Source organism: Leptosomus discolor, chromosome 1 (genome assembly GCF_034619465.1).
Source record: "Leptosomus discolor isolate bLepDis1 chromosome 1, bLepDis1.hap2, whole genome shotgun sequence".
NCBI lineage: Eukaryota > Metazoa > Chordata > Aves > Leptosomiformes > Leptosomidae > Leptosomus > Leptosomus discolor.
In genome coordinates, this window is record NC_141391.1 from 132,398,009 (window position 1) to 132,423,942 (window position 25,934).

At 44.4% G+C, this 25,934-nt stretch overlaps 1 protein-coding gene across 4 annotated transcripts; it reads right to left on the reverse strand.

The window, feature by feature from the left end:
* Positions 1-4,915: 4,915 nt before the first annotated feature.
* ZNF384 (zinc finger protein 384) lies at positions 4,916-25,934 on the reverse strand. 4 transcript variants are annotated; one of them, XM_086478404.1, is made up of 10 exons: positions 25,882-25,934; positions 23,158-23,224; positions 22,765-23,005; positions 22,066-22,396; positions 17,185-17,262; positions 9,913-10,137; positions 9,079-9,261; positions 8,164-8,242; positions 7,116-7,274; positions 4,916-6,957 (listed from the first exon to the last, which is right to left on the reverse strand). In XM_086478404.1, exons 1-10 carry the CDS (start codon positions 25,932-25,934, stop codon positions 6,682-6,684), a joined length of 1,692 nt encoding a protein of 563 aa, XP_086334530.1. In that variant the 3' UTR covers positions 4,916-6,681. The 4 variants fall into 4 exon arrangements, with proteins under 4 accessions (XP_086334530.1, XP_086334522.1, XP_086334538.1 ...); XM_086478396.1 differs by having other exon boundaries at positions 17,185-17,265; XM_086478412.1 differs by lacking the exon at positions 17,185-17,262.

The window sequence follows — 25,934 nt, forward strand, 5'->3', positions numbered from 1 at the left end:
GCTCTTCTTTAACTTTCACTCTTTAACATTCTCAGTTCAGAGGTACCCCTGCTCTGCATTTCCTTCTCTTCAGGAAAGACTAGATGTACCCACACTTCATTCTCTCAAACACCAAAAAAGTGATCTGCAGCACTTGCCCCCAAGGTAGTTAATCAGCTTTACAAATGAAACAGAATGCCAAAGGCCCCAGATTATAGCCGTATCCTCGTTCCAAAAACGTATCCTAATTCAGCAGCAAAACTAGGCATAGACTCTAGTTCTTTGGTGTCATGATTTCTTTTCTTGCAGGTTTGTTTTTTTTTTTTTTCCATTCATTACATAGACACTACATGAAATTGAAATGTTTGTTGGACCAAGTTACTACATCTCTCTAGTACTTTGGTATTCTACTATACAGAAACAAGAAACCATGCACACAAATTTAAGCTGTTGTACCTGAAATGATGATTGAACAGGTACCTATCTTGTAGTTAAGGAAGTGTACAGAACAATTTCATTCTATGTTCTGAAACTGCACTAGTAAACTTGGGCAGCTTTCAGGTACATTACCTGCAAAATACTAGAAGAAAATCCTAAACATGATATATATCATTTAGTTGATATAAAGATGATAAAATAATCAATAAAAATATAGAAGACAGGCAGAATGTCATAATTATATCCTATTTTAGGAAGAAAGTTGGATGACGTAGACAAATCTGTGAAGTAATGAAATATTACCTATTGCCAATGAGATTTAGGAAGATGTTTAGTTCTACCCATTAAATAAAACATCCTAGAAGTTGCATAGCTAGAAACCTACAATCAATAATTTTAAAAGAATTACCTGGCAAGCAGATGGAAGCAATGGGCTTTCTCTTCCAAACAACTTCTGAGCTTCACAAGACCAGCAAATACTTTCACTTAAAAAGTATTTGAAAAGTAAATAGGATCATCCAGGTTGCTGTAAGCCAGTTAACCTAACACTGATTTGGCAATATCACAGTGTAATTTATATGGGTTGCAAGAAAATTAACATAATGATATTTGTTTTAATTTAAAGAAAAAGATCTCATTAAAAGGAGTACATACCGTTTTATGGCAATCTAAATTCAGTGGCTCAAGATAACTGCCTAGGCCTAAGGTAGTAAGACTTGTAACTGAACACTACACAGCATGGTCATTCATATAGGAGAAAGAAAGGCAAAAGAAGTACTACATGATGGAGCCAAGACTTACTATGAGGCACCTAAACCAGCTCAATTTAATTTAGCTGTTTGTAAAGATGAATACAGTCACTCGATCATGGTCTGTAATTCATTACAAAAGAAAAAAAGACTTCTTCTAGCAGAAGACTTTACTGTACTGAACAAAAGCATAACAAGACCCTATGGATTTAAAAAAAAAAAAGTGGTAAAATAGAATGGCAGTTTTAATGGCAGTGATAACCAACAAAAAACTCTAATGACATGCTTGATTAACCATAAGCCTGTCATAATTTAAAGTCTTAATCATTTCTTGAAGATTTAACTGAATTACAGACCAGCAATACTATCATTAGTCACAGCTGAGATTTAGTTTGTGGGTGACTTTTCTAAATGATTTCCAGCCTACATGATGTTTCCTTTTAAAGCAACGATAATTTGCAAAATCCAGCTAAGAGACAACCAATTCAGTAAAGGACAAGAAGAAAAAGTGCCACTGCCTTCCAGCAAAGATACAAGATGCAACCTAATACAGAACTCCAGTCATTGTCAAGTCTTCTTGAGTACAGATGTACAGAAACAAATGGATTTGCATCACCAAGAAAACGCGGGGTCAAAGAATTCAGGGAGATGAAAAGGACCATGGGATCGCTTGTGAGTGGGAGTTAAGTAACTGAACCGTTGTTGGCTTGAGTGCACAAAGCTGAAAAGCTGCAGGCTGTGGAACCTGAGGCTTCACCTCAACAGGGAAGAATGTTGTGTAGATGTGACATTTTGCATCCCGCACGTTGCAACTATACTTTTTAAACCACCTGAAGCACTTTGAAGATGTTAAACAGACTTGGGAATCCAAAGAGGAAGACCTAATCCGAACTCAAATAAATGACGGATAATAAGAGTAAGGTATCTTCAATTATTTCTGCACCAGCAACAGGACTTTGGGTAAACAGAGAAGTAAGAATTTCTCATTGATGAGAAAAAAAGAGGCTTGGAATAAAGCGGCATTTCAGAAACTTGATGGGAAAGCTCCTTAGTGAAAAGTCGTTAGTTTCTTCCTGGACAACAGTAAAAGGTTTAGGAGCAGCAGCACACTGCACAAACACAAGCAATAATACCTTTGAAATAACTGGTAATACAGGAATTGTACAGCTTTAAATACATATGGATCCCCATGCTAGGTAGGAGATTCCAAGAAGGGGAAGGATAGCAGACATTAGAAAACAACACATCAAACCAAGGACAAGGAAAGGCGATTTCAAGCACCTTTAACATATAAAATGAAAAAAACACTGCAAGGAATTTTAACTTGTGAGCCATTCCTCAGGGATTTCCAGCTTTTAAAACTGTAGCTTCCTTAATACAAGACACTGCACCCAAAACAAGTCAATTTTTCAGACTTCAAGGTGATGCATACGAGACAAGATAATAACTTGAGTGACACTGGCAGTTTTGTCCTTTTCATATGGAATATGGACATGCAGAGGAGAGCCACAAGCAGTAATAAACCTGTGCTGAGTCTGTGCTAATTTGCAAGGTGAGCAAAACTATAAACTGAGCTGTCCATGAGAAAAAAAAAGAAATAAGGCAGAAAAATGTGAATGAAACTCTTCTGTACGAAAAATTTATTAAGTGGACAAAAAAAAGCCCTAATTCCACAATCAAGAAAGGGGAAAACTTTTGGTAAAAGCTCATCCTGGGTTCAGTGAGAAAGTCTGTGCGCAAGAAGAATCTATTTAAAAAACCCCAACCAAACCCAACCTGAAACATAATATACAGAAAAGAGAAAGGCCAGACAGCAACTGACATAAATTGGACATTATGAAATAGAGAAATCTGTTAAGGAAAGCTTTGTGGCTATCAAAACTACTGGCAATAGGAAAGGGATTTTGGATCTTTCACTCCTTTCTTTAAATAAAAATAAGTCTTACTAAGTACTGATCTATACTAGATAACAACAGTGAAAATGCTAGTGACACAGAACAGGGGGAAATCAGCAAACAAGTACTTCCATATTCAGAAAGAAACAGGATGTGTCAGTCATACGAAAAAAGCAACTTCTATCCAGTACCTTAGTATCAAAGTCAGAGACTAGACAACAACTACTAGGGATGTATAGTTTTGAGTCAGCAAAGAAACAGCAGTCCTAAAAGAGTTCACTAACAAGGTCTCTAGCTCTTTGATTCCAATTTTAATTAAACTTGGGATATTAGAGAAATACCTTAAGACACTCATGACTATTCCCAAAAGGCAAATGAAATGACTCAATGTCAAAATTACGGAAAAGCTGTTGAGATGAAGAATTAGTGAATGAAAAATAAAACCTATAACCCGAAGGTTTCAAGAAATACAGATTTTGTAGAAAAAAAGCCCAAACCCTATCACTCTTAGATGACATCATTATACATTTGGTTTAACAAAGGGGACTGCATAGGTGCAACATACTTAAATTTTTGTAAGGCATTGACCTAGCACCATAAGTCAAAAAGATTTACTGTACATAATCACATACTAAGAGGATTAAGAAACGCCTAGCCTGCAAGTCTCAAAAAGAAGCTAATAAAAAGTTGCACTGAACGATACTTTTCAAGTTAGTGTAGGTCTGATGCAATATAGCGTTTTCAACCTGGATCTGAAAGTAGAAAATAACAACTGGTACAGTTTGTGGGTGACAAAACTGGGAAAGCAGCGAGTAACCTGGGCCATCAGTGAGCCAGGTCCATTCACACAAACTGGATTTCGACACAGCCTCCCGTTAAGCATCTAGGAAATAAGAACTCAGACCATACCTGTAGAAAGAGGGAAAGACTATCACGGAAAGCCGAGACTTCAGATGATCTAGGGGTCAAGCAGCTAACGTGAGCTCCTGTATAATGCTGCGAGAAAAGGGCAAACACAATCCTCTGCAGACTTAAGGCAAAGGGCAGGGGGACCTTGTCCATGGCACTGGGGCTTGCATTCAATTCTAAAAGGAACCATTTTTACAAGATACTGAAAAATTTGACAAGATGTAGAAAAGAAAGACAAGAATAATTTATGGGATGGAGGAAATCCCTTACAGTGGCAGATTTAAGGAGTTCCTTCTATTTAGCTTGTCAAAAAGTGGACTGAGAAGTGACATTACAGCATTTAAATACCAGTCCAGAGGAAAAAAGCCCCAACTGTGCTCTAAGGCTCTCTGAATCAGCCTATGGATGGACATATCCAGAACTAGTAACTGAAAGCCAAAGCCAAACAGATCCAAAGGAGAAATCGGGCTGAAATGTTTAAAGAGCAAGAACATGAAGCCCTTGCAGCAGGCTACCAATGGAGGGGGTTCTCTGTGTCCCAGTGCCTCAAAATCAAGCCAATGCATTTTGTCAACACATACTTCAAATACACATTAGTTCTTGGGGCTCAATACAGGATAAACAGGTTGAAATGTCACCTCTGAAATGCAGGAGTCAAATCAGACAGCTTCTTCTAGCCTAACCTATGGATCTCCGAAACACTCTGACTGTTGCAGCCAACCCTGGTGACTAAATGCAGAGAAAAAGGTTTCTGCCAGCAGCTCCACAGGTGGAGAGCACAGAAGACAGAGCTCCTCACTGTCCTCGTGCGAACAGCAAGGCTGCCCAAAGGCAGGGATGTGCTACCCTCACATCCGCCCACACGGCCGCTTGGGACTCGCAGCGGCAAGATGCTCATGCCGTGGTCTGGTGCAGGGGGAAGGAACACACGTCACAGGGGCAGGGTGCTCGCAGCAGCACCTTCAAGGAGCCTTTTACACCAATTTATTTCTATACAAGGTGGTTAAAAAAAAAAAAAAAAGAAGCCCCTATTGGTTTTTCATACAGAAGTCTGGGATTCTATAGGCTTTGGGTGGGTGACTGATTTTAAATCCCAACAACACATGCTTTTTCCCTTGCCTTCTCATTCTCTTCCGAGTCAGCCTCCATGATCCAAAGAAACTAACAAGTGACACACAAGACTAGTAGTCATGTGGACCAATTGAAAAAAAAAAAGGAAGGAGAATTGAAGACGAAGAGAAAGGGAAAAACAAACAAAGATTGAAAATAAAAATTCGCCAGGATAATGCGTTTTATAAACACAGAGATAGAAACAGTTACAGCAAGGACAGAGCGGGCCAGGGGTGGGGAATAGATATTTATATATATATATATATATATAAATTCAAGGGGCCTTCAGTTTATTCTTGTTGGCTCCCCCTTCTCGTTAGATTGGTCTCTCTGTGGGGATCTTCATCCCCTTCTCTCCACTGTCCACCTTTTGGGGATTCTCTCCCATGACCAGGGTCCAGAAGAGGCCACCACTGCCATGTGAGTCCAGCCCGTCTTGGCAAGAAGGAGCCTGGGGAGAGCACACCGACGGGAGGTGAGCAGGAGAAGCTAGCCTTTCCCTGCCTCCTGCCAGCTCCTTGAAAAGACTGGTCTATTCCTCCTCCTCCTTCCCTTTGGGAAACTGGGGGCAGGACAGGCATGTGAGAGTCAGAACTGCTGTTGTTCCGCCTTTCAGGAAAGGGAGTAGAGAGAAGGGTGATGATTATTTTGGCAGTCTCTTACCCTCCCTCCAGTTGCTTTTTGGTTTGTTGTTGATGCCTGCAGGCTTTTCTGAGGAGGTGGGGGCAGGGGGGAAGCAGGAGGGAGAGGAGGAGGAGTACAAGCTGCTAGGACATCATCCACAACAGGCAGGAAGAGCAATGAGCAGGAACCCACATTCCTACGGGGCCTTGGCCATCGTGCTGCTCAGACAGCTGGGAGAGAGAGGCAGCAGCTAGTTCAGACTCCTCTCTATTGCTCTCCACCTGGGGAGGAGAAAGAGTGCAATACTCCACAGCCTTCTGGCAGCGTAGGCACCTGTCCAGCCCAAAGAACAAGCCTCACCTCTCCCCCCTCACTGGTCTCACCTTCCACTGGGGAGATGCTTTCTCCCATCCAGTCCTTGGGGCAGGACGAGCAACCCCTCCTCCCTTTCACAAGCAGGAGGGACAGGAATGGATATTTCTCTCTTAGACACTCAAGGAAATCCTCAGAGAACCCCATCCAGCTGTGAACCCTGCCACATTCTTCTGTGGCCTGCTGAAAACATGTGTCCGAGCCCCTGTACATACAAGGACCATCTCTCCATCCCATCCACCATGCATGTCTCAACACGCACCCCCCGCTTCATACGCATCCTACAGTGAGAGAGAAGGCGAAACAGGGGCCTTTCTTTGGGTTTGAAAGGAGGGGCTCTTGCACGAGGAAGTGATCCCAGCACAGAAAAGGGGCTCTTGCACAAGGAAGCATCCTCCTACCAGGCAGGCTGTTGCACAGAAGGAGCACCCCCTTGAGACAGGCTGTTGTTCAAGGGGCTGCCATGAACAGGGTTACACGGCCAGAAGAGGCTGTTGCAGGAGGAGAGGCCGGAGACTGTTGCACGAGGAGGGCCGCTGCACAAGCGGTGCCCCTGGGCGCAGGCTATGCACAAGAGGCTTTCTGCTCCCTGGGTTGAGGTCTGTCTAGGAGCTGGAGAGGTGCTCCACTTGGATGGCGCTGGTGCTGACAGTGAGGCAGATGTCCTTGTGATGCTCTGATGTCTTGTAAGGAGTCAGGTCAAAGGAGCACTGGGGGGGAGGGTTGGGTTGGTTAGTGTCTCCAGAAGGGCCCCCTGCTGCCCCCCCGCCCTGCGGCTGGAAGTGCTGCTGCTGCTGAGAGGCCTGGGCTTGCGCCTGAACCACCTGCTGCTGTGGGTCAGGGATGTTGTGTTTCCGCATGTGCTTCATCAGGTACGTCTCCTGCAACAGGAAGAATGGCGTGAGAGGAGAGGATGATGTTCGCAAAAGCCAATAGGGAGGGACACAACAGCTCAGGGGGACCTCCCGTTGGATTTGGAGGAACTACTCCCTAGGAAGTGTGTCCACTTCTGCTACCCCCCAGGGCAGCAAACACTCACCGAGGTGTAGGCTCGGCTGCAGATGGAGCAGGTGTAGACCTTGGCGTGTTTCACCGTGTGTGTAGCCAGGTGTACCTCCAACGAGGCAGCATCCGTGTACGCACGGTGGCAGTTGTGGCACTTGAAAGGTTTGTCTTTGTTGTGCTGCCGTCTGTGGGACTGTGGGGCGGCAGCGGGGTGGAGGAAAGAGAAAGCAAGTGCAGGGAAGGAAGCGAGTATTAGTACCAGAGAAGGCTTTACCTCTGACACCTCTTTCCAGCCAGGCCCCAAGCTCCCCAGGTCCCAGCCTGCTGAGGGAGGTACACCTGGCTCCTAGCACAGGGGACAGAGCTTCTCCCTCCAGCCCACCACATCTTCCCCATAGATGCCTTTTCTCAGGCATACTAGGCATCTGAAGAGCAGAGCCTCTTAACCCTCTATGACCCCCATCTTCTCAGTCTCCACGCAACTCTCACACTTCTCCTTTTCTCTCCTCTTCTGCTTCTACACATTTGCTCCCCACAACTGTCACTGCCCTTCACGGCAGGATCTGATTTAACTGCTCACAGGCATTTACAGCTCTTTGTCATTTGGCGCACCCTACAGTTCCCCTCCTCTACGATACTGCCAACACGATGCACGCAACACCTCTGCTTCCCTAAATCCCTACTCTTATGCTCTCCATTTCATTGCAAACCAAACAAAAACCCAACAATTGGATACCCAGATTTTATTCTCTGTGACATTCAGCAAGAGTCTTGCCCCAGCTAAGTTAGAAAACTCTACAGAACAGACAGGAGGAACTTTACCAAGGTCTCACCGCCTTCAAGTCAAGTTTACAACTTTACAAGATGCAACTGTTTATGTGACTTCCTTGGGTCATTGGTGCCACAAAAGCCAAGAATCTCTCTCCCGCCCAGTGCTTCAACAGCTTTTCTGTATTCTTTCACTCTTCTCCCAGCTGCCCCAATTTCTCTATCTCCTCCACCACAGGCAAGTAGCCTCCCCTCCCACGTGCCAGCTGCCCTTGCCAGCCCCACTGGTGAGCAGGACAAGCCCAGGCCCTTACCTGCAGGTTGGAAAGCTGGGTGAAAGCCTTTTCACACCCAGGGTGAGCGCATTTGTAGGGTCGGTCCCCGGTGTGGATACTGTTGGAGGGGAAGAGCACAAATGGGAGGCAGTGAGCAGGCAGGCAGGGCAGACTGCCAGGGCCTGATGCTGTGATCAAATCTCACAGGCACTCAGGAGAGTAGGGAAGAGGATGATGTTGCCTCCAGGATGCTGTTCTATCTGGACAAAGAGAGCTCTGCCCAGCTCCTGTGTCCAGCTAGAAGTTAGAAAAGATAGGCAGTAAAGATTTCAGAGAGTGACTAGGACTGAGGAACAAGAGCTTATGAATGCCTGGCCAGCTCAGCATGTGGGCAACCTGAAAACAGGTTGGGAAGGGGTCTGGAGGTCCAGGCTCCCTGCTCCAACCTCAGGAGTCCCATACGACCAAGAGGAGTCTATTCTCTTGCTTCCACAGTACCAAGAAAGCAGCTCTGTTCCTTCTCAGGATAGACACTCCAACACTTTTCCCTTGACATTATCAGGCTTAGATCACCTCCAGTGTTCATCTGTCCCTGTCCCCTTGCAATGCCAGGAGAAGCTTCCACACACTCAGTCCAACCCCCATGGTGCCAGGCTGGGATCCCCTACGGCCAATGCCTCGCTCTCTCTCTCTCTATCGCTCGCTCTCTCTGTGCCCCCCGCGGTGCAAGACCAAGGATCCCCAGGGACAGCACGTGCCCACCTCAGCCCTGACGTGGTCAGTGTCTCCTGCGCAGCCTCCACTCCGTCCACTCTGGTGGGTCACCTCCTTCTGAGGGCGCAGCCGGCCGCATTCCCCGCCCGCCCCCCGCATGCTTGGCGCGCGTGCTCCACAGGTGCATGCCGGCAGCGCGGGGGGGCCAGGGCCAGGCCCCCAGCCTCCTCTGGCCCTTACCGTGTGTGCTGCTGCAGGTGGGAGAGCTGGCGGAAGGCCTTCTGGCAGTAGCGGCAGGTGTAGGGCTTGGCCCCCGAGTGGATGCGGAGGTGCTGGGCCAGGTAGGATGTGTTGGCGAAGCTCTTGGAGCAGTGAGGACACTTGTGCGGCTTGACAATCGCTGTGTGGAGCTTGGAGTGGATCCTGCCGAAGAGGAGGAGGAGCAGCAGCAGTTGGACATGACCGCCATCTGGCTAGTGCTGATGGAATGAGGGCACAAAGGGGGTGGGACAGCACCATGCTATCTGCTACACGGAGGAACTCCAAACACAGCATGAGCTCGCTTGGTCTGAAACCGTGCTCCCCTTGGATTCAAGAGACCATGGTCTGTCCGCACCGGGGGAGGATCCAGAGAGAGGAACTATAGAGTTTGGACTGAGGGGCATTGGCAGAGCTGTGTGTGGGAAGCCTACGGCTGAAATAGCAGGGGGGCTGCAAGCCTGGACTGAGACGTTTGGCAGAACTACGCTGGGGTGACAGGGAACAGTCCTCCTACACCCACTCTACTCTCACACTGACACAACCAGCCCTACCTTCTGTCAGAAAGCCTCACTCCATTGCAGATGCCCCTCAGGGTGAGCAGTGCTAACCTCTGTGCACACCCAGCCCTTCACAGCGAGTGACAAGTCTCACGTGTCAGATACCACTACTGCTGTTTTGTCGTGTACGAGACCTGACCAGCCCGCAGGAAACAGCAAGGTCTCCCCAGGCAGTTGCCCACTGAGGGTGCTCACAGCATGCTGGGACGACAGCAACATGCAGTGCAGAGGGCCCCCAGCCTCCTCTGGCCCTTACCGTGTGTGCTGCTGCAGGTGGGAGAGCTGGCGGAAGGCCTTCTGGCAGTAGCTGCACGTGTAGGGCTTGGCCCCTGAGTGGATGCGAATGTGCTGGGCCAGGTAGGAGCTGTTGGCGAAGCTCTTGGAGCAGTGAGGACACTTGTGTGGCTTTGTCTCCGTATGGGACTTGGAGTGGATCTGCATCTCCGACTTGGAGTAGAAGGTCAGCGAACACATCCGGCACCTGGGACCGGGGTGAGGGGAAGAGACAGTGTCACACGGGGGCAAGCCCCAATATGTATCAACTCTAACTGGATGGTGTCTTCCACACCGAGTGAAGAAGGGATGTTTTCTCGCTATGTGGTTCTGGGGAGGTTTCACCTGGGACACTGAGCTCGGCTGCGAGTACTCCAGTCCCAGGGGGACAAACTTAAGCTAGGAACTGGCAGAAGAGACCAAACGATACCTTGCAGCCAGACAAGTAAAGGTCTTGGAAGAATCAAACAGGTTAATTTATTAGGCTTACAAGGGAGACAGGGCAGCACTTTAGAAATTTTCCAACAGCATCTGAAGGGTCAGGAATAATAATTCCCAGACAAAAATCACTTTGTTCATCTATGATTTATTTCAGTCAAGAAAAGGTTGGAAAACCTGGAAATCCCAGGTTAAGGTTTACCTTCGTAATAAAAGTTAATTCCATGTACTGCAAAGTCTGCAAAAGCAATTATGACCAAACCCACTTAACTCTGCTCCCATTTTTGGAGAAGACACTTGAGTGTTTAGAATACAAAATGCTGAGTATAACTGTGCTGCTTTCCCAGTGGGTCTCACAAAGATATTCTGGATATCAAATGTGGTATTTCACTGGCCTAATGGGCTTTCACCATTTCAGCCTTACTGATGTGATGCAAAGTGTTTTGCCTACGAGTTTGGATCCATATGTTCCCATAATGATCAGAAACGTATTTGGTAACACACAGACTCTTTGAACAGGGAGAAGCAGTTGGCATCTATCTGCTATGGATGCTGCTGTTAAAAACTGTTCCTCTATCATGACACCAGGCTGTTAAGAGAAGCTTGCGCTGTTTTACAATTCAAGATGGTAAAAGCTTTCGTGGTTGATAATTTGACAGAGAGATAGAAGCTGCATCCAAGTCACTGCATTTTTTTGCAAATATGTGCAGAGTTAAGGTTTTCCATTTGCAGACTTTTCAATTAAACAAGACAAAATTGAACCTGCGCTTGGAACTTCCAGGGTCAATTTCAGAGAAAAAATGCCACCCAGAAGAAGCCTGGCTAACATGAATTCATCCTTCACAGCAGGCTGACTTATGTTTTTGTCTGGGAATTTCCTCAAGTTTTACAAGTATTTGCAAAACTGCTCAGTGGCAACTGAGTCTCTGCAGGTCTTACAAGCCATGGAGAGTGGATCCTGCTCTTCCCCATATTCATCTCCTCCCAGGAGTATACTTCATTACATCTATTATGATGACTGTCTAGGTTGGAGCCAGAAGCTTTATGAAGTGTGCAGTCTGATTAGCGTATGTAATGTAGGTAATATTTATCCAGCACCTACCTCAACTTCCACAGGCCCTTCTACAGCTTGATTTTAAGCCATTTAACTGGAAGACATGCCTCCCTAGCAAGCACTCTACCACACACCTGCTGCAACATTTTTTCCTCTCCATCATCGTTCTTTTACATTGATTATCATCTCTAACAGTTGTTCCCACATTTCCTACCTTCAACTTTCTCCTAATTCACTTTATTTGCAAACCCTAACAGAACATGCAAGCTAAACACATCCTTACATAAATGCCCCCTCACACACACAACAATCCCTTCTGGAATCAACAAACAGAAGCGATTTGGCTGTTTATCCCTAGGTCTATTAGGGATACAAGGAGTAAAAGGGAACATCAGAATCATCTTTTTAAAAAAGTAGCTCTTGGTTTACAAACCCAACTATCTCCAAACAGTTTGTTCCAGATCTTCTGAAATGTTTAAAGCTAGACCTGAATACAGCATACTGTCATACTTACTGGATGAGCATTGTATCCTTGAAAGCAGCAACGCTAGAACTTTGAGGTGAATACTGAACTCTGAGTTGCCAAGTCCAGTTCCCTGCTAATGCAAACAATTAGGGCATAATCCCATGCGCGACTTTCATCAAGCTCCTTCTCAGCAGATGCTTACTTCCATTACTCTCAACTGAACCCTGTTCCATCACATCAGTTCCCTGGTGAGGAACCATTCAATTGAGAACAAGCTCCCAGTGCGATGCTGTGCTAGTATGGCTAACCAAAACAAAGGGGAATGGCAAGTAGCATTTTTGTAAACAGGCATGGTGCAACTATTCTTTCAACAGTATGTCTAATTCTGAAGTCCACGTAGTCAGCAACTATTGAAAAACTCAGACGAGTTCAGCAAACTTAAAGAATGATGGCATGTGGACAATCAGCTTTGCAGTAAAGATTCACTGAGCCCAGTCCATCTAGGTTTGGAGGAAAGCTTGAAAGATAGCTTGGTCAATATCCACATAAATCTATGTGGGGAGAAAAACATCAATTACTAGGGGCTTGTTTTATGAGCAAAGAAAGGTATAATGAGAAACAATAACTGACAGTGGAAGTTAAAAAAATCCAAGAGGAAACAGGAACTTTCCAACCATGAGAACGATGCTTCGGAACAATGCTCGGAGGCTATAGTAGGGTCTCAATCGCTTGGCCTATACAAGCAGTATTTTGAGAATTCAGCTACCTTTCTGAGAAAAGTACCTTTCTAAAACTTTTGCTCTAGTTTAAATACAACGTTGGGCACTAATCTCTTCCATTCTGAACAGAAGACTATATATTTTAAACAGCCTATTCTGTTCTGAAAAATTCATGAACTTTACTATGTCATCAAGTCTAAGTAGTGCCATGCATTAAATCTGTAGTGCCATAAAGCCATCTACTTCATTTTTCATAAGTAAAAAAAAGGATGCACGTAACTTATTTGCTTTGTCAGGTATCTGCCTTCAGGTCAGAAATTGCCTAAAATAAACTTTAATGAAGAGAAACAGACTGAACATCCTTCTCCATTTTCAAAATAAAATTATAAAGAAGGTATTTCAAAACCTCTCCAGGACTTGCATAAAAATGGAAGATAAATCTGTTATCAAAAACACCACCCCCAAAAAACCCCAACCCCTTTTGTCTGAATTTAGCAGCTACAGACATTCCAGCATTGCTCTTCAGACAACATTTAAAAAGAAAGTCTTGCAAGGACTCATTTTCTAATCATCTAATTACCACCAGCCCTGAGAGGGCAAGAATGTTATGTAGCATGAACAAATTCATGAGCCTTATGAGTTAAAAAAAGCCTTGGAATATAGCAGAAAGCTGCATTTCAGAGAGTTTTGTATTGTGTGGTATCAGGCATTTTCAAGGGAACAAATGATCCATTTAATTAAGGGCTTCGCATTCTGCCTCAGACAACATCAAATATTAAAGGGGAAGATGCAATCAGCCCTCTAGTGGGCAAACATGGATTCAAAAAAAAAAGTTAAATCTGTATGGATAATGAGAACATAACATCTCACACTAGCAGCGTTTCCCCCTGGCTGGGGAGAGGAATAGTTGGGAGTGCTCCTTGCTAAGCATGAACAAAACACTCTATGAAATAATTGATTTTTTCCTCTCTGTTTAATATCCATTTTTAATCTTTTCACCCCACTGTGCTTCTAAAATACCACTACTTTCACTGTATTATTTCTGAGAGGAAGTAACAGAAATGACTGCAGCGTTCCCACTGACAGTGTGACAATACCCCTACAGCTGCTTGTTATGGCTCTGGAAATTCAGACAGCCTAGGAGAACATATTCTTAATAACAGAGAGGTTCATATAAATAGTTAATTTAGTACCCAGCCGTATGCCAGAGATCAGAAGTAACCCCTTCCGATGTTTATAATCCTTTCTTTTTATAGGAAATCTGCAGGGAAATAAAGTGAGACATTCAGAGAATGTTCGCGTTAGCTAGAAACACCCTCAAAAATCATGAAATGCCAGTAAAAGGTGAATGTACAATTCTAATTCTGCTCCCATATGAAAGTCATCATGATGAGTCATAAACAAAATGATGCTTATAGCAACCAGACTACAACTCTGTGGCACACAGTGCCATATTTTTTTCTACTTTTCATGGAATGTTCTGCCTCATTCATCAGATGCTGTTATGAGATAAAATACCACTGAAATACCAGCTCATAGTAAAATTTGCCTAACGCGGATTAACAGCACTTTTCAATCAAGTGCATAATTAATCAGTATCCCAGTCATGAAAAATATGTATGCTTTTACATGGCTTTGAGAACTCAAATTCCCAGTATCTACTGACATTAGCCTAAGTTAATCGAGCCCTTGCTGCTTTGTTAGACTACAAATACAAGTTAGGCCACAAGTTAAAAAAAAAAAAAAAAAAAAAAAAATCGAATCAGGAAGGTCTGAAGTTAAACTAGATGGTTAGAGTAGGTTTAGGCTGCCAGAGTCAGCAGTTCATTTAGCAAGGAAAGAAATGTACTGCCTTTGCAATGCAGAGTTAATGAAGTAACTAATGCAAGCATGGCGTAACAATGGGTGGACAGTTCATGATAAATGCTAATTTAACCCTCGCATTCCCCGACTTATTTTAAAGCTGAAGTTAAACATTTTCTTGCTAATATTTTGTAAGAGGCAGGGGAGACAGAACTAACATCCAAGATACACAGCTAGAAAACTCAGCTAAGACCTAAATAAAGCCAGCGAGTATGAAGGCGCCAAATGAAAGCATATGAACTGTACCTCTGCTTGCACACTTCTACACCCAGCATCAACTCCTATTCAAAAGTTAACATTACACCTCCATTTACCAATTTACTCTACTGGCATGTACACTATCAAATCTATCAGCTACGCTCAGACATCTTAGTCAACTTATTTCCACAGTCCTTCAGTCATCTGATGGCTTGATAAGGCTACAGAAATTAATACTCTCCTGACAAGGCAGCAAGTGTTTTTAAATGCTCTCATCATACAGCACTTTTCCAGTTCTCAGATTTGAGGGTATTCCTGTATTATGTCCATTTTTCCAAATGATGTTAAAGACACCAGAACCAGAATTTTGTGGTATTTCAGCACGCTCCACAAGTTGCCTGTCTTCTTTTAATGACTCCAGCATTTATGCTTTCAACAGTTGCATTTGCCCTCTTCTGTCACAGCATCGCAGTGGGAGCTCACATGATGTCACTTAATTCCTAAAAGTCTTTTTCACAGTTGTTGCTTTCCAGGATACTCTTTGCCCATATTCCTTATCTTTAGATCAAAGGCATTCAATAGTATCCTACAGGACACTTCTGTCTGATACTGTTTTCCGCTGTGCCCAAACACCTAGGTCTCAATCCCTGACTGCTGGAGAAGTCACACAGTATTACCCAAAAGGCTAAGTCTTCCATTGGGCTGTATAAAATACATTTTGCTTGAATAGTTCCAGTTCAACAATCACATAAAGCTTCCCTATTTTTTTTTAAGCTATCCACCAGCATTGCTTCTACCTGTAAATTATCAGCCATGACTTTCTGTTGACCTCCAAGTCATTGAACCACATCAGGCCAATTGCCTACCAAATTTTGAAATCAGTCACCATTAGCATAAAAGACCAACAAAACAATAAAACACAATAAGGTGTTTCCTACTATAGGGGTAACATGCAAAAGCTGAAATCAAACGAATAGAAAAGGCTCGTGAAAAAGCACTAGCAAATTTGGAAACGCCAGAATTAAGGTCAGCTATGTCACCATAATTTGGCTCCGCAATGCAGGTGCGTTCTGATACAGCCTTATTGACTGTTTCCACAGAACCGCATCCTTATTATGTTGCGCAGACAGACAGTTAACAAGCAAGTGTTCAGGTTTTTCATCACCACTCTCTGTACAGCCTCTAGCCTTGTCGACCACATGCAATTCCAACCTCACAAAGCAGAATCACTTGTCCTGTTGTACCCACCACAGAAGCATCAGTGCTCCATAAACACTCATCTACCCCTGCAATGCCCCTGTTTTACTTTTTCTAAGGGAAGGGAGCAACAAAAGACAGATGAGTGAAACACAGCCACTAATTCCAAGTGGGCAAACTAATACCTGTGACCATTTCTTTTTGCCTTTAAAGGCAAGTTCGTATTATATATATTCAAATCACAGCTTTTATAGATTTCTATGCTACAGCTAGGAGATGCAATGCTTCTGCAAAGCAAAACAGGGTCTGACATGTAACAGGACTACTCAATGACACTTGAGAAGAGATTATGGTTTTGGGAATACCAAAGGTTAATTATTTCAGGATAACTGCCTGTGGTCATTTTTAGCCTGAGACAAACGCAAATCCACTGAAGACTAGACCTAAGTCATATTTGCACATGCTTCAAGGCAAGATTATCTGCAGGCTTAACCACATGGCTGTAGGATACCACAGCAAATCTGCAGCAGAAGCAAGCGTAATCTACAATTCTTCAGACTAGCTTCAAACGCCTTTCGCAAATCATCCTTCCCAATTCTGCAACCTCATGTCAATTTTTTTTTTTTTTTTTTTTTTTAATAAAACACTCCTTTCAGGTTCTCTGAGTAAACATGCAGGACTCTGACAGGCCATCATGTACACAATAACCATAATCGCATAATCAAGGATGGTATCAAAGTGCATTGACTCAATAAGGCCAAATTAAGGTGTGATAAGATTTGCGATAGAATACTTTTGAAGTTCTCTCTCCCCAGTTGAAACTGTAACTGCCCCGCTCATTCCTTTGCACATACTCCTTCCATTGACATGCAAGTAGCATGTGCGAAAATTAAAACTCATGACTCCAGAACCTTTACTGTCAATTCTTTCTGCTTGGCACTATGATGAACTGAGAGCATGCATGTGTGCACACACACAGTTACAACACCTCAGCAGAAGGGAGAGAACTTACCATAACGGAAGTTTTTATCTTATTATATCCTGAGGCATGCGGTCAGTCTTAATTCTGACATTTTCTAACCTCCAAGCACAGCATTCATATACAAAGCAAAGCTTATGTGCACAAACTGCGTGTGTATATATGGATCTGCATGTGCACCTGTCCTCCTTGGAGTTTTGAGATCATAAGCCAATTTCAACCAAATCTGGAAAAGGGGTAAGGATCTTAAAGTCAACATAAGTCTCATAAAAATAGGCAGCTGGGGAAAGAAGAGAGACCCTATTGGAACCCCCTGCTGAGGGAAAGGCTAGTAAGCTCACCCTTGATTAGACATCAGAGAATCCACACAGGAGAGAGCCGCTGGAAACCAGGCTTCATTAGTTCCGCTGCTCACGGAACTACTTGTTAAAAAAAGCAAACAGAAATTCCAACATGTGGCATCATACTGACACCCACATTGGTCATCAGCAATCTTAAGATCCACTGCACAGACCTCTGCCGCTGCAGCTAGGATGATAAATGACAGCGATGGTAGTTTGTCACCTTTTTCTAGCCTTAGAGGGGGATGAGGTTCTTTGCCAGACGAGGTCACATTCTTGTGCTGACATCAGAGACATGGCAAAATTTAGAAAGAGTGGGTTTAATATTTCTAGGCTTTGGAGGGAACGTGGTCAAACTTTCTGCCTGACACTTCAAGCTTAATTCCCCCTTCGCCTTTAGCCTTTTAGCCTCTTGCAGTCCCCTCTCTCGTGCTCCAAGACCCAAGCCCAAGCTCTTTACCCACATGCCCCAGCCTCTTTATTCTCTACTGCAGTGGCTCCTCCCTATGTCCTTCCCCCAATTACCTAACATTTGTCTCCTCTCCCACACGCTTCTATTTGTCTGTCCACATCCTATGCTCTTGTCCCCATCAGTTCTGCTAATTCTAGCTATCTCCTCATTTTCCAGCCCCTAGCAGATCCACCTCTTTCTTCCTCCCCTCAGTCTTGGCTCTTCATAGCTTATCTCTGTGCGATCTCTCCCTTAGAAACAGGCTCTCCATCACATCCTCTGCTGCATTCCCTAGAAGTTTCCAGACTTCCTGGACACTGTCAGCTCCAGGCCTTGCCCATATCTCATTCTCATCCCTACTACATTTGAACCAAGCAGTGTCTACTCGCACCTTGCCTTTGTGCCCATCAGAGGGGGTAGTTTACTGTCAACACTAGCCACAAAAGACTCCCTTCTGAAGCAGAAGGAGGAGCAGTTGTGACTGAAGGAAAAGCACGCTTGGCTAGTCTAGAAGATGCTTATCGCTGCAGAAAGAATACACGTGTAGTCCAGCCTCCTACAGAAACTGAGAGAGGTTAGAGTGTACTTATCTCTTCTGTGGAGACAGTCTGGTCAGTGCCTGGAGTCATACAAGCCTCAAGAAACCTCAAAGAGAATCTAACCTTTGCATATTGCAACTACCAAACCAGAAAGCATCTCAGAGCATGCTTAACAGATTTTTTTCCAAGCTTGGCCAAATTTGACCATATTTTCACAGATATATCTAGCTTACAAAAACCATAGCCACAGATTCCAAATCTATTCAAAACCATGGCGGGGGGAGTTCACCAAACAGCAATGCTAAATCCAGTACAGGGCAGAAAAAAAGGCTTAAAATGAGACATGTCTGAGAACACGCCCACCTGCTGAATTCAAACCACTGAATCCCCTAATTTCCTCACTAAGGGTGACCTCCATCCAGCTTCTTCACCTTCCACAGCTCAACTCTGGTTCTTGCTAAGCCTTCTAAGGCTTCTGTACACATTTGCACCCTGGACTCACCTCAGATGCTTCCTATGTCCCTCAGCTGCTTATTGTCTCCCAAACCCTCTGCTGTTCCCACAACCTAGCAAAAGTAGGGAAACTCAGAATTAGCAGTGGGGAACAGAGAGCTTGTTCATTACAGCATGACGGCAAGGCCCTTCTCAAGCCTACGACCTTTCTGTTGGTATCCTAGGCTCCAAAGCACAGCTTGCAAAACCATTCCAGACTATGAACTGGTATTCGTCCTAGCCTTTACAAACGTAATACCGGAATCAAGCAGCGTCTATAGAGAGCTCTCTTCCTATTGCAAAGAAGAAATTATTTAGAGAACTGTTTGTCAGAGAGAGAGAACTGATGATCTGTCCCAGAGAGGCTGAACTACTTCATCAGCCTTGTCTGCTGATCACATCACACCACAAGCTTCTAGAAGAGCACAGGCATAGGCACCAAACAGTACTAAGAAATAATACTACTGTCTCCAGGGCCTACGCTTATTCTCTCTTTCTCAGCACCTTTTAAAACACTGAGAGGCAGTCACGTGCTTCACACTGCAGCATCTTACTAGAAAGACTCTTGATGCCGATCTCCTTTTCCACAGAAAAAGTAAATTCTACAAAGATGTCAGGGAAGACTAACAAAGAGCTGACAATGAATCCAGACAAGACAGAAGTGACATTACTCATGAAGGAAAGGACTTTACAAGACTGGGTTAGACGGTGGCCCCTGCAGGTGCAAGCATTCTTTTAATAGCACAAATCAAAGCACCTAGGACTGCCAGACTAATCCTAAGGCTAGATGTCCAGTATCTGCAAGAAACACCATCATGAGCAGAAACCTCACACCTTTTCTTACAAAGGGAAACCTAGTCACAAAGACCACCACCACTTTCACAGCAGACTACTAATTCACTTCTAGAGATGACACAGCAGCAAAACAGATGCCATTTGCTGAAGCAGGAATCTCCACACTCAGTAGAGAATGGAATGAGCTGCAATGTGTGTATCGCCTTTGTGCTCCCATTCCTTCCAAGTCTGCCTTGCTGTGCTGCCCATTCAAGGCCTTACTCTGTCTTCACCAACACACTAGGAGTCAGGAATTACAGAAATTAGCCACCTGCCCAGGCACTCAGGACAAGAGAGTTCACAGAGCCCAAAAAGAAACTTAAAACCAAAAAGCAATTAAATTTGGCAAAAAAATCCCAGGCTTTAGGAACTGAGTATTTAAAAAAGTGTCATATTGATCAATACAGTACAACTCCTTCCAGGCATCTGACTAGACTGTCCTCAGTGTATCATCATAAGAATCAGTGAAATCATACAAATGCAGACATATGAATACCACAAGCAACTCCTCCTCCAGCCTGAGAAGGGAGCAGAAGTAGATGAACCTCACCCAGAGTCTTAATTTAGCTAGGATACGTCTACATACTGTAGTAACGGGAACTACCCAAATCATCCTCTAGAATACGGAAGGAACCCAGGAGTCCTCAAAGTTTTAACTTGCAAGTCTATGTGTATGCATACTATGGAGAAAAAATGTCCCTGTATTTCACAAAGGTTTTCTCTCCCACAGCTCCAAGAGAAGATAGCATTTTCCTTCATTTTTTCAATAATCTTTTTTAGTTCCAAATTTGCATGGAGAAAGCATTAGCCGAAGAGCAGATCCCAAGGAAGGCAGAAGTACTCCTTGGTGGTCTTCAATACATCTCAATTTAGCTATCTTGCACCTTAGCACTGCTCAGAGGAAGGCCTGCTTGCGATGGGGGCTGGAGGAAGAGGCAGAGGTACCACATTCAGACTAAACTTGAAGACAGGAAATCTTCCTCATTACATATTCCTACATATAAACTCATAGGTTTTTTCCCCTGCAAAGTCTTTTTCATGAGCTGTTACACAGACTATGCATGTTCATAAAGTTTCTGCTGAGTCACTCCACCTGGTCTTGGGCATTTTTTTCCAAACTTACAAGTAAACAAGGAGCTATAATTAAAGCCTTGGTTCAGCTTTAATTCTAGTGTTCACTGCCAATTGTGTCCCCTGTAAATACATATTTAACAACCTAATTAGCAACCCAGACTGTAAGCAGCTTGAGTAGTGTGGAATTGTGGCTAAGGCCCAAAATAAATGGTGAGATTACAAATAGCAAGCTACCTAACACTCCCACCACTCTTCACCATACGCTGATTATATTTTCAAAGTGGAAGAACTGGGACACTGGGTAAGAGAATAAAAAGGCTGATCCAAGCTCTGGTTTTGTATCCGTTTAACTGTATTGATTTAAAAACGTAAACATTTTTAAAATGCTATAGTTGAAAATGAAACTGTGCCTGGGGTGGATGCACTGATTCTGTGTAGAAGCCTTCCTATTGTTATGACTTAATTCCAGAAACATAACTAAATCTGTAAAAAAAAAAAAAAAAAAAAAAAGAGAGAGTCTAGGATGCTAAAAGCGAAACTGTTTGACACAGGATCATGAGCACATCGTAGGGAAGTGAGAAGAGCTAAGGACCATCTTCTATTCCTGTTTCCATCTGGCTACTACTTTGTCTCTTAATCGTCCCTCAGAAACACCTATCACTAAGTCACCCATGCATGTTCCTGCTTCCCCACTAAGACAAACCATCACATTCCCTCCCTAGCACATGCCTGCTCTGTCTGGTTCCCACCTTCTCTAAAATACCCACACTCCTTATTCCCTAGTTTAAGTACTCCCTCCTAATTAATCTCTCCCTTTCCCACCACTCACTCAAGCCACATCCCTCCAAGCTCAGAAACCCAACCTCAGGGCTCGGAACATTCCCCCCCCTCTTATCTGATACCCTTAGGGCTCAGAAACACCCTTATACTTAATTCAGAAATATACTATTCATTTCCTGGTTTGTTGGGAATGCTGAAATAGGAGGAGATCATAAGGGGCAATGCACACAGGAGCAGACGCTATCACCATGGGTCACTTCCTACTCTGTGTGCCTCCAGTTTGTAGTCTTTACACTGGACAGACTGGAGTCCTAATTCAGGAGCACCCAGGTACACTAGGGCTCTCAGCTGCACCAGACAGTACTGCATCCTGCAGTACACCAGCCATACTATCCAGCTGTGGCATCAAGGATACAGTTTAGCCTCCGTAACATCCTGGTCATTAGCTAACCTAGTAACATTAACATCTGTATATGCAGGAAAACAAGGCTATCCACTAAGGAGATCCTTAGTTTTGGATCAACCCACCAGCTTGCAAACACTCCTGATTAGAGAGAAAACTCAACCCTTTCTGCAGCTGAAAGATTCTCTACTCAGGGACTCTACAGAGAAAAGGCAGAGATCTCTTCTTCCCCATGTAACCCTCTGAAGGGTTAAATACACCCCCATCCCCATGCAATGTTACAGCCAAGGTTTAACCCCGCTCCCCACCTGTATGTCTTGCCATCCTTGTGCTGGTCCTCATCATCCTCGTTTGACAGCACAAAGGGGTCGCTCATCTCTGGCAGCCCCGACTCCTGCAATCGTTTCTTCTTCCGGCCCCGGGGTGGTTTGGGGGCAACTCCCCCACCCCCGCCACCCCCACCACCTTCGGAGAGGGTGCTTGTCCCTTTCTTGGACAGGTCAGGAACCACCTGGAGGGCTGCCTGGGAGCCAGGGGGTAGCGCAGAGACAATCATGGGAGCTGAGATGGGAAAGGTTTGGGCAGAGGCGGCTGTGGTCACCAGAGAACCTGACGGGGAAGTTATCACCAGACCAGGACCTGCAAACAAAGAAAGACGGAGGAAGTAAGTTTAATTACATCTCTAATTACATCCAACCTCCTTATCCCACAGAAGTGAGCCTTAGACACCTACTTTTGACTACGATGCAAACAGAAGAGTAGCTTACCCTCCCCAACACACTCCCAGTCTCCGCTACTGGAAGTCAAACTTCCATAAAGAAGGCGGATGCATGGAGGGCCTAGAGATTCAGTGAAACCATGCCAAGGCAGTCCACATCACCAGTACGGCCAGAAATAATCTACAGCCCCAAAAGGATTCTCCAGGACCCCCTGTGGGCCCATCCCAGAGCCTCCTCCGTATATTGCCCAAATCTTTAGAATCTCATACCTTCTTTAGAATCTCATACCTGCTGTCATGAGCCCAGCAGACTGCACTGGTACCACGGTGATGTTCTGAGTCACAGGGGCTTGGCTGTGTGGTGTCAGCTGCTCTGGCTTGGTGTCCGAGTCCATGGAGATACCAGTGGGCAGGGCCACAGAGGTGGGTACTGTCAACAAGGCAGGGTAGTGGGGGGGAGCTAGGCTGCAGCCCTTCTCTGTGGGCAATAGCTGCTCCTTCATCTTGTTAATAAACATGGTGTTCTCGATCTAAACGGGTGGGAAAAACGGCTTTTAGTATACCCTGGCATAGCTTCTCCCAGCAGTTGGCTGAGCAAGAAATGCAACAGAAACACTTATCATGCATCAGCTTCTAATAGGAAGCAAGACCAGCATAATAGGTTGGAAGACAAAGATCTTACCTGTCCCGAGACGGTGGGCACTGCTGGCCAGAAGTACGGGGAGGAGTTGAAGTGAGATTCTTCCATCCTAGCTGGGCACAGGGGGGAAGAGGAAGGGGGAAGGGAAGAGGAATGGAGGAGAAGGAAGACAGACAGATAGACACACACACAAAAAGAACATTAAACCCAAAGAGACTCCAACGTGGAACTGACTCAGTCTAACGCTGGGACAGTTCCTTAATCTCCCCTGTCTTACTTGAGCAACTTCTCCCCACTTTTGAGCTATCTGCCCAAATGCAAAAATTATTTTCAGGAGAAAAAGGTGTCTGCTATTCCCACAGGCTTGGGTCCATCTCAAACGCCTCTTGCCCAACAGTCCTCCCTGCAAAAAAAGGACTGACTGCAAACCCAGAACATCCAAGTCCACCCAAGACCATGGCATAAATGATGAAGTCTGTGCATCTGCAAACAGGCAAATACAGCTGAAAATGATTTTTCACTCTCACAGAGAGTCTGACCCCACAAGCAGCGAAAATTTTGGACCTTGCCTGTCCCTCCACCCCAGCACAACAGTAAGGAGCGAGATGCAGCAAGGGTGCATTAACATTGTGTTACACAGGAAGAAAGACAGGCAGAGAGAGGGAAACAGACTTGCCCAAGATAACAGCCAGCCACAGCAGACCAAGAAGTTAAATTCAGGGCTCCTAACTTCCTGCTGCCCACCGCTCTGACCACCCCAGCCCCACTCTCGAAAGAAACACAGAAATACCGCTCGATTTTCCTGACAGACAAGATCCTCCACTCTCATCCAATGAGACCACGCAGTGGGGAAAATAACCTGACTATGCTGCTCCTGAGATACCCTACTTCTAAGCGAGATCATGTCAAGGCTCTCTGACATTTCATCCACCTCTTTGGAACAGGATTCTGTAGGACTCTGTCCCCGCTCAAGTGCCCACTGCTCCATCTCAACTCTCATGCAGTCAGAGGTCCAGTTAAGACACCAAAAGATAGCCCTCTGAAGACAGAGGCGTAATCTTTTTAGGAACACCTGGCTGAAGAATTCTAATCCTCACATTCCTCTGTGTAATAGCATTAGCGGACAAAGTTTGTTACAGTCGTGAAAACGCTATTCAAAAACTAAAGAAATTAACAAAAGAAAATTTCCTGAAGCAGGAGATACACCTATTCCTGAACAAATACGGCAAAACTGGTAGGTAAAATACATGTGATAAAAACTATGCTCAGAGAACACCTGGCAGAGCAAGCTGCTTAGAGAAAGCAAGCACTGTAGGTTTCTCATGCAGCTACCTGCAAATCATCCCACTCCTATTTGTTATGATGTGGCAGCAGTCTAATTAATGAGTAAATATTGTTTCCGAAGGGTCTGTCTCAATCATCAGATAAGCTAAGGAGCATGCCCCAAGTAGCATGAAACACTTACTTTCCAGAAGTATATTAGGGCAGAATAAATACATGTGGAATTGCTGCGTGAGCCAAAACGCACAGATAATTTTCCTCTATGTAGAGAAGCAGTATTTAAATGAACCAAATTACCTGATAATTTTGTTTTTATGAATTGCTCATGCAAAAGCAAAGCCAAGTATTCCTGCCTCACTCACTCACTACAAATCAACCAATAAACACACTTAAGGATGAATTATTTACCTTGCATCGGTGGCATGCAGTCAGACTGCTAGCTGCCTGACTGAATTACTCTGGATTTACATTGCTGTGATTCAATCAGAATCTGATGGGGCAAGACTCTTACCCTCCTCCCTCTGCTTTCTTTTCTGAGCCAAATTAATTTTAAAGTACGCTGCCCACAGCAAGGCCCTATGTATGTAATGCTTAATTACATGACTTTTTTCTTCTACAGGATGGGCACAAAAGAGGAGATAATGCATTCTTGGCAATTGAGCACCACCTGGTTCAAGAGGGGTTTTTTTGTTTAGAATGTCAAGTTTGGGGGGTTGTTTTGTTTGGTTTTGTTTTTAAAATAAGTAAATCCTTATTTGCTGAGCTTCCACACCAAAAACATCAAAGTGAACCTGATTCTGTAAAAACATAAAGTCTTACATAATAATCAGATGCATTTTTCCAAATAAACTTTGTAATTGTCCAAGACTCCTCTGGATTCAACTGCAAATTTCAGGAGTTGAACTGAAAGATGCCAATTTCCACAAAAATCTCACAACAGCTTTCTTATTTAAAAAGTACAAGGAATGAAAGGCAACACCATTTCCAGATTCTAAAATCCAGGCTAGCACAGGCCAGGGCACTCAGTGGCTGCCTGTCTGCATCCAGTCCCCTACGAGAACTTCACAGAGCACCCAACTTTTTTGTTCGCTCAGTTTATGAAGTGTGCAAGTCAAAATAAGGCTCTTATTGATTCTCAAAAGATGACTACAGTGTTCTTGTTAAACTCTCTTAGAATCCACCTCCCCGTACAAAAACGATGCTTGAGCAGATAGAGGCCTCAAAACTTTTGGCTTGGAAGGCTGAAGCGTGATGAAGTTATAAGAATGTGGAGGAAAAGGAGAAATGGTGCAAGAGTTGAAGCTTTCATGCAATCTCACTAGCAAGCCAGCTCTCCAAAGGCAGAAACAAAGATAAGATTCCTCCACCAAACTACGGCCCTAATACCCCCAGCTGTCCCTCCCCTACCCCGCTTTTACGCTAAAGAATATTTTGAAAGCATGCACCCCTATTCGCAGCCCCCACTTTAATGCTGCTCACACTTACTTTACCAGAACTCTGCACGTAACCCTTCCAATTGCTCTATAACTACCAGACAT